This window comes from Elgaria multicarinata, chromosome 1 (genome assembly GCF_023053635.1).
Source record: "Elgaria multicarinata webbii isolate HBS135686 ecotype San Diego chromosome 1, rElgMul1.1.pri, whole genome shotgun sequence".
Taxonomy (NCBI): domain Eukaryota; kingdom Metazoa; phylum Chordata; class Lepidosauria; order Squamata; family Anguidae; genus Elgaria; species Elgaria multicarinata.
The window spans coordinates 194,740,210-194,753,941 of NC_086171.1; the positions used below are offsets into that span (position 1 = coordinate 194,740,210).

A 13,732-nucleotide genomic window follows, 5' to 3' on the forward strand; every position below is an offset into this window, starting at 1 on the left:
AACCAAGATTATGGCAACCGGCTTGATTGATAACTGGCAAATAGAGGGAGAAAACGTGGAGGCAGTGACAAACTTTGTATTTCTGGGCGCAAAGATTACTGCAGACGCTGACTGCAGCCAGGAAATCCGAAGACGTTTACTTCTTGGGAGGAGAGCAATGACAAATCTTGATAAAATAGTTAAGAGCAGAGACACCACACTGACAACAAAGGTCCGCATAGTTAAAGCAATGGTATTCCCCGTAGTACCCTATGGTTGCGAGAGCTGGACCATAAGGAAAACTGAGCGAAGGAAGATAGATGCTTTTGAACTGTGGTGTTGGAGGAAAATTCTGAGAGTGCCTTGGACTGCAAGAAGATCAAACCAGTCCATACTCCAGGGAATAAAGCCAGACTGCTCACTTGAGGGAATGGTATTAAAGGCAAAACTGAAGTACTTTGGCCACATAATGAGAAGACAGGATACCCTGGAGAAGAGGCTGATGCTAGGGAAAGTGGAAGGCAAAAGGAAGAGGGGCCGACCAAGGGCAAGATGGATGGATGATATTCTGGAGGTGACAGACTTGACCTTGGGGGAGCTAGGGGTGGCGACGTCCGACAGAAAGCTCTGGCGTGGGCTGGTCCATGAAGTCACGAAGAGTCGGAAACGACTGAACGAATAAACAACAACAGGAAGTATTTCCTGGCGAAACAGGTAACAATTCCTGTTGTTACTGAATTACCACATGCTGCATAATAGTTTTCATTACATGAATGTCATTACCAAATGCTGTAAAATTGTTTTCATTATATTAATGTACTTTATTGTGAGCATTATTAATGTATATGTTACACTCCACACATACATATGTATATATATATACATATGTATACTTTTGAATATATATACTTTTGAAATAGAATAATTGGCCATAAGTATTTTGTTTAAATTCAAGATAGGACATGCAATTGTGTATTTTATTTATTTATTTTATTTATTTTATTTATTTATTACATTTTTATACCACCCAATAGCTGAAGCTCTCTGGGCGGTTCACAAAAATTAAAACCACAATAAAACAACCAACAGGTTAAAAGCACAATTACAAAATACAGTATAAAAAGCACAACCAGGATAAAACCACACAGCAAAAATTGATATAGGTTAAAATATGGAATTAAAACAGCAAAGTTTAAATTTAAGTTAAATTAAGTGTTAAAATACTGAGAAAATAAAAAGGTCTTCAGCTGGCGATGAAAGGAGTACACTGTAGGCGCCAAGTGAACTCTCTGGGGAGCTCGTTCCACAGCCGGGGTGCCACAGAGGAGAAAGCCCTCCTCCTAGTAGCCACCTGCCTCACTTCCTTTGGCAGGGGCTCATGGAGAAGGACCCCTGTGGATAATTTTAAGGCCTGGGCAGGAACATATAAGAGGAGGCGTTCCTTCAAATAACCTGGCCCCAAACCTTTTAGGGCTTTAAATGTTCATACCAGCACTTTGAATTGGGCCTGGACCTGGACTGGCAGCCAGTGAAGCTGGGAAAGGACTGGCGTGATGTGGTCTTGCCGGCCAGTCCCTGTTAGTAAACGGGCTGCCCTGTTTTGTACCAGTTGAAGTTTCCGGACCGTTTTCAAAGGCAGTCCCACGTATTACGCATTGCAGTAATCCAAATGAGAGGTTATCAGAGCGTGGATAACTGTAGCTAGGCTATCTCTGTCCAGATAAGGGCGTAGTTGGTTTATCAACCTAAGCTGATAAAAGGTGCTCTTTGCCACTGAGTTCACCTGTGCCTCAAGTGACATTTCTGGATCCATGAGCACCCCCAAACTACGGACCCGATCCTTTAGGGAGAGTGCAACCCCATCCAGGACAGGGCAAACATCACCTCGCCGGACAGATGAACCACCCGCTAACAGTACCTCCGTCTTGTCTGGATTGAGTCTCAGTTTGTTAGCCCTCATCCAGTCCATTACCGTGCCCAGGCACTGGTTCAGAACAGTCACTGCCTCACCTAGGTTAATCATAACCTATTGATGTGATAGGTTATGATTAAAAACAATATGTTACATAGTTTGAGGCAGTATAACATAACTTGCCAATGAGAACAATATATATACACACACACACACACACACACACACACACCCCTAATTAACAGTTTTTGTGATTATTTGGTTTTTTCTGTTTGTGGTTGGAGAGTGTTCACCCCAGCTTTTGTCGTGCTAATCCTAGATATACATGGCTGACCTGCGTGTATTCATTGGTGGGCAAATCCCTTCTGCTCTTCCCCAGTCCATTGTGCTGTTTTATTACTTCCTGATTACAGAGGCCAAGTCTTGGTGCTAAAGACTGGCTTTATGGTTTATTTTTTGACTCCCAGCTCATTGCTGTTGGTTTCTCCCCACCCCCTCCCCCTTGTTTTTAGGGGAACTTCTTCCAGAACATAGGCTCCATCACCCTGTTTTCTGTGATTGGGACCGCCATTTCAGCTTTCATTGTCGGCGGAGGAATTTACTTTCTGGGTCAGGTGAGACAGATTCTTGTGTGCGGTTTGAGGTGGTGTGAAATACTGGGCTCTTACCTAGAGCTGGGTTATTTAAAATTCATCAGGGAGGTGGAAAGGAATGGCTGGAGAAGACACATGCCTTGGTGGGACTGGACTAATGGATAGGAGGGAGGAACAAAACTGTCAATTTCTGTTTCTCATTTTCACCTCTAACCCTAAATTTGTTTCATCCTGTTTCTGCATCAGCTTGTGTGTTTTCTCAAAGTCCACATGAAAATCTACATTCATTTCATGTGCATTTCTACTAATACAAGGTTATATCCAACTGTGTCTGTCCACCAGAGGGACCGACACTGCTGACGGAACTGATCCTCCTCTGCATACCCCCCCTAAATGTGCTCCAGAGGGTCAGGGGATCCTCTGGATCAGGTTTGAAGGGCAGGGGGTGTGCAGGGGAGAGGAGAGGGAGGGGGATGACTTAAAATGATAGAGCTTTATCCTTTTGCCTCCTGATGGTCCCAATCCAGAGCAGGTGCTGGTGATTTTCAATGCCAAAATGGAATCCAGCAGCTATGTCTTCAAAGTAATGTGTAGTTTAGGTCTCAGCTTATAGAATCATAGAATGATAGAATTGTGGAGTCAGAAAGGACCACAAGGATCATCTAGTCCAACCCTGTGCAATGTGCAAGAAAACCAATTAAACCATCCATTAGAGGTGGCTGCTCAGCCTTTTCTTAAAAAACTGACCGGAGATGGAGAACCCACAGTCTCCATCTGACTGTTCTACTTGTTACTTGAGTGGATGTCTTCTTGTATAATGTTAGATGTCGCTCATATGCATTTCTGTATTCCCTTTTGCCTACTATACCCATTTTTTTGCAAGCAGCCTTTCCTAATATAATACTTCTTAAATGTTACATGCACTAATATATACATTTTTGTGTGCGGTTTCTCCTAATATATGCATTTTTAAAAAATTGGAAAACTGCTCTCTAATAATTGGAGAGTAGTATTGAATGGTTCATGCATTTTGGTTCATGTATTGGTTTGGGAAGTGTGAATTTGGTAGGTTTGCATTAAAATGCAAACTCAAGCAACTTGGCCCCTGCCCTTATTAACAGATCAGCTCCCAGGACCTGTGTCGAACTGTGTCAAGCTATCCTGGTGTGGTGGGGGTCTGACTCAGCCCATTCTGTCTCATTTACAAACTAGGGCTACATGACATCGTAACCAACCTTCAGACGTGGACGTTTCCTTCTGTAGTGACTGCTGCATCCTGTCAGGATCAAAGTGTGTTAGGTGATGTCAGCCTAGGATAAACTGGAGTAGAAAGAGGGAAAAAACACCAAAACACTGGTACTGAAAAGAGATTAAAACTCTGGTGTTCGATGAAGTAAATAAATGGTTTTAATAGCTTTCTTTCAAAAATAATCCAAAGATTAAAACAATAGTAAAAATCGTGTATTAGGAGCCCAAAGTGGTCCTTCCTCAGAAGCTAGAAGTCAATACATCGAGGTATTAGAAAGCTGCACATATTCATTATTTTCACCATACATTAAAAATATATATCAATGTATCTTGAAAAAACTGGAACAACACCTGTTGTTTGATGATTTATACAACAATATAGACCTGCCCTCGTTGTTTTCATACTGAAATGGACTTTGAACTTTATGCACATTGTGTGTATGGAGTTATATATCATTTAAACATTATGCATTTATAACATGACTAGCTGTACCCGGCCACGCGTTGCTGTGGCTCAGTGTGGTTAAATGGAAAAGAAAGAAAAGACAAAGCGGACGTTTCTAATATGTTTAATTTCACAATGCTTGTGGATATACAATATTTTTTGTTGTTCCATTGTCTGTGTAGATATAGAGATTGTCTGGTTTGCCGACTCTAGAACACGCAACATATAATTGTCCATGTGAGAAGCAATCTGTGTCTAGATCTAAACCGCACAATTCTAAAGATTGGCCCTGAGCTTTGTTGATGGTGATTGCAAACGCCAATCGAATTGGGAATTGCAATCCCTTAAATTGTAATGGCATATCCGTTGGAATCATAGGAATGCGAGGAATGAGGACATCTTCACCTTTGAAAGGTCCTGTCAAGATTGTTGCTTCTACAACGTTGCTCAGTAATTTTTTTACTGCAAGCCGCGTGCCGTTGCAAAGCTTGGCTGGTTGATATTTCGCAACATGATAATTGGCACGCCGATTTTCAATTGCAGTACGTGCGGTGGCATCCCTGGCAGATCGAGTGAATTCAAAAGTTCTGTTGGATAATTAACCGCTTCATCTGCTTCCACAACAGTGTCGACGGACTTGTATGTGACTGCCTCGCTTTGAATGTTAGACTGAATAATATTGTTAAGTTCGTAGACATTTTTGTTCTGGGCGCAAGAATAGCTCGTTCACTCAGCCAATCGTGATTCTTATAATTGGTTTGAATATTGGGAAATACTTTTTCAACCAATTCTTCTTTTGACGTCACTAAATTGCAGAAGTTATGAGGCAATGAAATTCGTCCTGAGGTCAGATCAACCGGCACCTTTTCGTTCCCAATTTCCAGCAATTGACGTGAGAATATCTCAGCTGATCGATCGTTTTGCAGCTGGACACGCATATTTGTAGTTATTTTAACGTCTTGATGTGTCGCCATAAAGTAGAATATTTCAGGCAAGCATTTATTTCATCCGCTGGTGTTGATCTAGGTATTACAGGTAATGTTTGCCTGAAATCTCCTGCAAGCAATATTATTGCGTTCCCAAATGGTCTGATGTTTCCTCGCAAATCTTGCAATGATCGATCAAGAGCCTCGAGGGATTTTTTGTGTGCCATTGTGCATTCATCCCAAACAACAAGTTTGCATTTTTGCAATACTTTTCCCATGCCGGATGCTTTGGAAATGTTGCATGTGGGAGTTTCAATGAATTGCATATTCAATGGCAATTTCAAAGCGGAATGAGCAGTTCTTCCACCTGGTAGCAATGTCGCAGCTATTCCGGACGACGCAAGAGCTAAGGCTATGTCATTTTGGGATTGAATTGTTGCCAGAATCAATCTAATTAGGAACGTTTTACCAGTTCCTCCTGGCGCATCTAAGAAGAAGATTTTTCCAACCCCGTTATTTACAGTTTGCATTATTTGATCGTAAATGTGATGCTCAAGCGTTAGCTTAGGAATATTTGATTGCACATACGACAAAAGATCACCCGTGTTGTAATTTTGTTCATGACGCAATTCTACATCGAACAAAGCAGGAGCAGATTGATTCGGTGATGGCATTCCCAGCTGATTGAGAACTTTGTTCGCGATTTCTAAGCACAAATCTTCAATCATTATCAACGCTTCGTTGTAGATTTCTGCTGTGAAATCCATGTTCATATTTGAATTTTCGTTGCGTATTCAACGGAAAATATCTTCAGCCATGTCCAATTTATATTTCTCCCATAACTCTGTTGGAGATGAAGGAGAGCAGGCGATCAATATGATTGCAAACAATGCACGAATTTGATTTGGATGTGACGTGTTGCACCCATCATTAATGCATACATCCCAGTGTCGGTCGTGCTCCAATAAATTCAGAGCTTGACAAGCACTGCGGAAAGTGGCCGTTGACAATTCTCTTTTTTAAAATAATTTTTATTTATTTTCTACCTATATAAACATACATAAAACATTACCATAATAATAATGATAACAGAAAGAAAAACAGAAAAACATCAAACAACTGCTGCATACATATTGAATAAATGTTGAGTACATATGTTAAATAACTATTACATATACCTTATCATACTACAACATCATCATTCTTAACATAAAAGTGCACCCCCCACCTCGGGATCATTCCTGAGTCCAAAATCTAATCTAATCGTTTCTTCTGCTGGCGGTTTCCCACTTCCCTTAATAAACACAAATATTAGGAACTGTTTCCAGATTCCTTCAAACTATTTTAGTTACGCCCTTTCTCCACTTAATATTACATGTCAATTTATCATTCATGGCTATATCCCATACTTCTTTATACCATTCTTCTATAGAATATTCCCCTTGAACCTTCCAGTTCCTAGCTACCATCAATCGTGCTGCAACCAGCAAACTCGATATCAGCTCTATAGTTCCTTTTCCACACTTTATATCTTCAAATAGTGACAGCAATGCAATCTTTGGTGTTTGTTCTATTTTCATTCCCACTATTTCTTCAATTTCTGAAAACACCATCAAATTCTCAATTGCTGGAAAAACGTTGGACCGGCCACGTTTACCAACAGCATGCGAAGAAAGAAGCATTCATCTTGATTGGGATGCACGGTGTACAGTCTGCCTATCATAGTTTCTTTGAATATGCCAGGTTGTCCGTCGACTCATTCTCCTCGTTTGCATCGTTCAAATGTTTTTCTACTCGCATTCCATGTGTAATACGTAGGCACTTCCGAATACAGCAGTGTTTTTGCAAATGCGTCATTTTGACATAAGGTGAAGAAAGCAGTTAATGTTGTAGCCAGTGGATTCAGGGCTATTTGTTGCACATTTGCAGCTGTGAAATAAACGTGTTGTCCATTTTCTAGATGTACTGCTAAGTGAACAACAGCTGGACTTCGTTCATGTATGGGAAATGAAAGAATTCGCCATTCAGATTCATTGCTGCTTATGTATCTTCCAGCCTGATACTGTGTGATTTCATCGATATGTATGGCCGCATTCCTATCATTTCTTTCTGGTTGCACACCAAAAACTGCCATGTCGCTGCCTTTATTCACGTACTTACAAATGTATTTGATCGATTTAACGGAGTTACAGTATTCCACGTTTATGTGCGCTTTGTATGTTTTTGATAGCAAAAGCGAATATGGAACAACCCACTGGTTATCTACTTCGATGTAACCGTTTCGCATTTGTATGGTTGCTAATTTACCACCATCTTCTGCTGATCTTCTTCTGTATAAAGGATATCCATCGTTTCCTGTAACTGTGTTGGATACTAATGCTTGAGGATATTGCTTAGAGCATTTTCCGTCTATCATGTATGGTGAATGTGGATTCAATGTACCGCAAGGTCCATGTATCATATTTTTCGTTACAACTTCATGCAAATCCTTATCGACGTCGGCATCGGGTATTTCAGCGCATATTACATTGTCGATTTCGTTTGAAGTGATTTTGTTATAGAGCCAGATTAGTATATGTGCATGTGGCAATCCTCTCTTTTGCCATTCCACTGAGTACATCCAGCAGCGCACAGACCCAAACACTTCATGTTTTACCATGAAATGCATCAGCGATTTCAGCTTCTGTCTAAAAACACGTGCTGTGATGTCATGCCTATCCACCGACGATTGGCCAGGAAGTAAGAGCTGTTGTATATCGTCCCAAGCTGGATTGCATGTGAATGTAATGAATAGGTCTGGACGCCCGTAGTGTCGAACATACGCAATTGCATCTTGAGCGTACTCATGCATATGATGTGGACTGCCTGTATATGAAGATGGCAAAATCGTTAGTCTTCCAACGTTAGTTGTATTACCGTCATTTACAACTGCATCTCGCAAATGAACGTATTCTTCAGAGCAAAGCTTGGTCTGATTCAAACGGATGAATATCAAACATTCTGTTTCGATTTTTGCATACATATCTACAATGTATTGGTGAAACAATTGACGGCATTTCAAAATGTGATTGTTTTCATTCTCTCAAATCATTAATCGATATGAATAATAGTTCATTGCGCTGCATTTCATATTTGTTTCTTCGCCACTGACTGGATTTATCATCTTAACATTGAAGTGATATCCATCGGCACCATCCCAAAAAATGATTGGATATTGCAGGGCATCGTAGCATCGATGAGTTTCTGCAACTTTTGTCAATTGATCGTTTCTCCGATGAAGAACAATATCTCTAGGTTGGAATTGATCTCCGACTATAACAATTGCCACTTCGTCTATAGTTGGAGCATTGAATCTTCGCACAGGCGTTTTGTCAGCATGAATAACAATCTTGTGTGTATCAGATGGCATCATGTCAATTGCTGTTTTGAACAAACGTACTAAATTGTTTTTTTCGTGAAGAAGCTCTTGCAGTTTGGAAACGATGGACCTTTTTATGCCGTTAGAAATTCCGCAGCATGCATTCAATTCATCATTGCCATCACCGATGAAATACATTTGTAGGAATTTATGTTGACTATCTGGAAACGGAAGGAGGGAGCCGGCTTTATGACAAATTTGTCCTTTGACTTTGAAAGTTGACATAAATGGAACTGTTACAATTTCTGCGCCGAACGACGTCATTTGGAAGCATGATTTGTATTTTCTGATGTTAGATAGGAAATGCTTTGATTCTGCGGTATATCCGGCAAGCAAAGTTTGTAATGGCTCTGGTGTTTCTCCAAGCTGAGGCAGTTTAATTTTTCCACCGGCGCAACACATTCCTTTCGTTTCTCCATTAAATTTCAGAGCCTTGCAATAAGGACACACTTCAGTCATAGTGCCGATGAGAACATGCCGGCTCAAACTATAATCATCAGCTGGGTTGTACCAGAATGCAAGGCGATTGTAATCGCTTGATTGTTGAGTACGGAGTCGTGTTTGACGCTGATGTGCTGTTTCTTGTTGACGTCTTTCAGCCACTCTCAGCCTGTCGCGAATGAAGTAGATCATAGAATCATAGAATAGCAGAGTTGGAAGGGGCCTACAAGGCCATCGAGTCCAATCCCCTGCTCAATGCAGGAATCCACCCTAAAGCATTCTTGACAGATGGTTATCCAGCTGCCTCTTGAATGCCTCTAGTGTGGGAGAGCCCACAAGCTGTAGAACGTGATCGCCGTGCTTGCAACCGTGCATCCTCAAGTCTGGCTGCACGTCGCTGAGCTGCTTCCTTGGCATGTATTTGAGCCATCCTTTGTCTGTTTCGCTCGTTCGCTGATGCCTGTTCTTCCTCAGTCAAATTTGCAATTACTCGTCGCACTGCTTTCGCTCCGCGAGTCCGACGACCTAAGTGTGATCTTCTGCGAGGCATTATTTGGATGAACTAAAGCAGATTGATTGCACTGAAAAAGAAGATAGAAAGTTATAACAAAAACATATAAAATTGCAAAACATTAAAAAAGGAAGAAAGACAAACTAAAAAACAAAGGTAAAAATTTAAAAATAACGAAATATTTCAATTGAAGCACAGAAAATTGGAAACATTGAAATGGAATCGTACATTATGTAGTATAGCATGTGCTGCTTTTACGTCCAACAGATGGCGCTGTTTTTCAAAAAAAGAATGTTTTTACCTGTCACAGGTGTGGTGAGGAGGTTAGTGGGTTTTGGCCCCTCTGCTAGGCCGGAATCTCCTGGCAGTTACCTTTCTTCAGAACTTGGAACTTCCATAGAAGGCCGCAGTTCCGAGAAACATCGCTAGATGGCACCAAATATGAGAGAACATGGAAATAGGAGAGAAGGCAGAGGCAGTGGATTGGCCTACTGGTTGGTGATGTCACAATGACTTCTCTCCTATTTGCATAAGTGGCTTGGAGGAGGCCTCTGGGCTTTTATATACCCTATTTCTTCAATTCTAAGACACACTTTTGTCCCCATATATAATATAGTTACAAAAAATCACGTGTGTATTCGAATGCAACGTTGTGTCAAAATTTCAAAGCAATCGGTGAAGAACTTTCGGAGATTTTAGATTAGGAACAAATGAACATTTACATTTTTATTTATATAGATAGATAGATTGAAAGCCATCAAGTCCTTCAGACCTGGAATTTCTCCATATAGCTTTAATAGTTCTGTGTAAATTCTTAATGCCTTCTTTTTTCGGTTTAAAAAAGTTTATGCTGCATGTCTTACACATTAGATGTCAATACAGTTGACAATACAGTCAATACATATTGAATATGTGCAGCTTTCTAATACCTCGATGTATTGACTTCTAGCTCCTGAGGAAGGACCACTTCGGGTCCGAAACGTTGAGCTCCCAATGCACGATTTTTACTATTGTTTTAATTGTTGGATTATTTTTGAAAGAAAACTATTAAAGCCATTTATTTACTTCATCCAACACCAGAGTTTTAATGTCTTTTCAAGGAGCAGCGCCAGTTAAAGGACATGGAGAATTCAGAAGCAACAGAGCTGCAACTATTGACAGGGCGGGAACGGCAGTTGAAGCGGGGGAAACACCCAAAGGCGTTGTGGGAAGCTATCTTTAAAAAGATGTATTTTTGGAGAAATGTAATTGTTTTCTTTGGCAGCCCTTCTCCAACCAAGCGCCTTCCAGATGTTGTCAGACTGCAACACCCATCATCTTTAGCCAGCAGGCTGGGGATGGTAGAGATTGTAGTCCAAAACATCTGGAGAGCACCCAGTTGGGTAATGCTGTTCTACGGCATATCTGAATGTTTCCCCTTGTTCTTTTCTGAAGCCCTCATGTTCCAGAGCCTTACATGAGTCTGACCCAATACCAAGCGCTTCTCTTAGAATAATAGAATAGTAGAGTTGGAAGGGGACTATAAGGCCGTCGAGTCCAACCCCCTGCTCAGTGCAGGAATCCACCTTAAAGCATACCTGACAGATGGCTGTCCAGCTGCCTCTTGAAGGCCTCTAGTGTGGGAGAGACCCCAACCTCCTTAGGTAACTGGTTCCATTGTCGTACTGCTCTAAAAGTCAGGAAGTTTTTCCTGATGTCCAGCCGGAATTGTAACTTGAGCCCATTATTCTGTGCCCTGCACTCTGGGAGGATCGAGAAGAGATCTTGGCCCTCCTTGGTGTGACAATCTTTCAAGTATTTGAAGACTGCTATCATGTCTCCCCTCAATCTTCTCTTCTACGGGCATTCAGCAACTGAATTCACCTCTCAGCCTCACCCATAAATTCTTGTCCCTTGAATCCCTTATGTTACAGATGTCATTCTGTTTTTCATACCTGCTGAGTTGCTTGTATTTTTACATGAGGAACTAACAGGAACTAACAGGAACTGTTTTGTGATGCAAAGCAGCTACTGCATTCTGAGCTACCGAGAGTTTTAATAAATCCCAGAACAAAGAGAAGAAAGGCAGAGTGTTCCCCATGGGGAACTCCCTGGTAATTAATTGCACCCCAGCAGAGACTAAACCTTTATCATTATAATGGTTAATTCAACGCTGCCCTAGACTACGATGTCTCAGAAGGCCACTGTACACAGAGGCAGTTTTTACAAGCATATTACTCAGTGCTCTTGTACAAGGAAGCTGTTATAGGCCAGTTTTTCATATTAAGCTCAGGTTGTGGTCTTTGACTACCTGTTTACTTATTTGGAAAATGTCACCATCAGCTTTCTACCATTTAGGCACTCAAAGCAATGCACAGAAGACAGTAACAACTGTGCAAAAATCCAGCATTGCGTTGTAGCCACTCCTTGGTGCCTTCTCACGTTGAACCGTTATATTCCCACTTCAGTGTCTTTCAGTCTTTATGAAAACCTCTTTTGACACTCTTTGCTGGCAGTATAGTAGATTAGTTAGGAGATATGAACTTTGACTGTAAACGTTTTCGTTCCTGACAATAATTTTATAAGATGCTTGCCCCTGTAATTGGATGAAAATGCAATTTTAGTAGAATAATAGTTGTGTGTGTGTGTGTGCTTAAAAAAACCTAACTGTTTTTATTGATTTTTCTAGGCTGATGTAATTTATAAACTCAATATGACTGACAGGTAAGCTTCTGGCAAGGTTGCTATAATTATATTTATACTGGGGCTAAAGGGTTTAAAACGAAGGTTGCATGCTCATTTGTGTGCACGGATGCTGCCAGTTGTTATCCTCTTGTGGCTAAACATCCGAGGGGCCTATGTCAGCTTTGGTGTCCCTGTAAAAAGGGGAGGGGCCAAAGCAGAAATGGGTGGGTCAAAGGTATATAGATGTGGCCACCACTCCCTCTCTTATATACCTACATCAAGTCATGCATTCACACGCATGCATGCACACACACACAAACACATAACACTCATGCATTTTCTCACTCACAGAGGAAGATTCCCTCTCGCCACAGGAATAGGCTTGGAAAAATCTTCCCATCAGAGGCAACAGAAGGCTTTTTGAAACCTAATTGCAGCGTGCTGTGCATGCGTGTACAATTTGGAGGGTTTTTTTAAAAAAAAATCCATTCCGACTGCATTTCATGGATTGCCGGGTGTCTTTTGTTTTGTCGTCTGCTCATTGACAGAATCAGATTTTTCCCAGTTTCTCGAATTTCTGCAAATTTGCATTTGTGCCAATCCACACTTGCGAAAATGTGCAGACCCCCCCCCTTCCCAAATGCACAAATCCCTACAGAATGGACTTTAATTGTTGTGAACCACCCAGAGTACTTTGGCTTTTAGGTGGTATAGAAATGTAATCAGTTAATAAAATAAAAACATTCATAGCTGATGTGAAAATGCACATTTTGGCCATTATTATTATTATTATTATTATTATTATTTTATGTATTTTTCTATGACTAAATGTGCATAAAATTCTGGAAAGTTAAAGAAGTGGTTTGTAAATCTGCAGAATCCGTGTGCCTTGGGAAAAGCTGGTCCACTGTGGAATCCACAGGTTGGATTAGTAGAAATACAAACTCATTTGATTCCATTGCAGATTTCCCCCACATCCCTAGTTGCAGTGCATGGGGATGGGAAAATGAACTCTTCCCTCCCCAGCTGCAATTGCCCCCATTGCCTCCCCATACAGCAATTCAGCTTGAAAAAAGCCCTCCATTGAAGCCAGTGGAAGGCTATTTTTCCAAGCCTAGTTGATGCACAGAAGGGCAGTTGGGAGGAGCAGCATACAGAGAGAGGGAGTGTTAACGCTTCCCTCCCTCTGTCTACACTGCAATCAGGCTTGAAAAGAGCCTTCCATTGAAGCTTTTCCAACTGCTGCCAGAGATGGGGGGAGCGGGACCAGGAGGGAAGGCCCGGGGGTGAGGGTGGGGCCCCATAGGACACAGCTCCCCACCCCTATTAAAAAGCTTACATTTACTTGTTGTCTCTTGCTGACAATTATTATTTATTGCATTTGTATACCGCCCCATAGCCATAAGATAAAAACACTTAAAAACAATATACAAAGATTAAAAGCCACAATATTCACATACATTTAAAACTACAGTAACAACTTTTTTAAAACTGTGAGCCTAAAAAAACAGACCCAGACTAATTACATATTGCTAAATGTCCTTCTGCACAATTGTCAACATTGCTAAAATGGATTTAAAAATAAAATAAAATTC

At 41.0% G+C, this 13,732-nt stretch overlaps 1 protein-coding gene across 3 annotated transcripts in view; it reads left to right on the forward strand.

Annotated features, from left to right (window-relative positions):
* Positions 1–13,732, forward strand: part of SLC9A8 (solute carrier family 9 member A8) — a 148,429-nt gene that overhangs the window by 88,646 nt on the left and 46,051 nt on the right. For all 3 annotated transcript variants that reach the window (XM_063146099.1, XM_063146090.1, XM_063146107.1), the window contains 2 exons: positions 2,404–2,505; positions 12,142–12,176. In XM_063146099.1, coding sequence (XP_063002169.1) covers positions 2,404–2,505; positions 12,142–12,176 — 137 coding nt within the window. The remainder of the gene's footprint in view (positions 1–2,403; positions 2,506–12,141; positions 12,177–13,732) is intronic.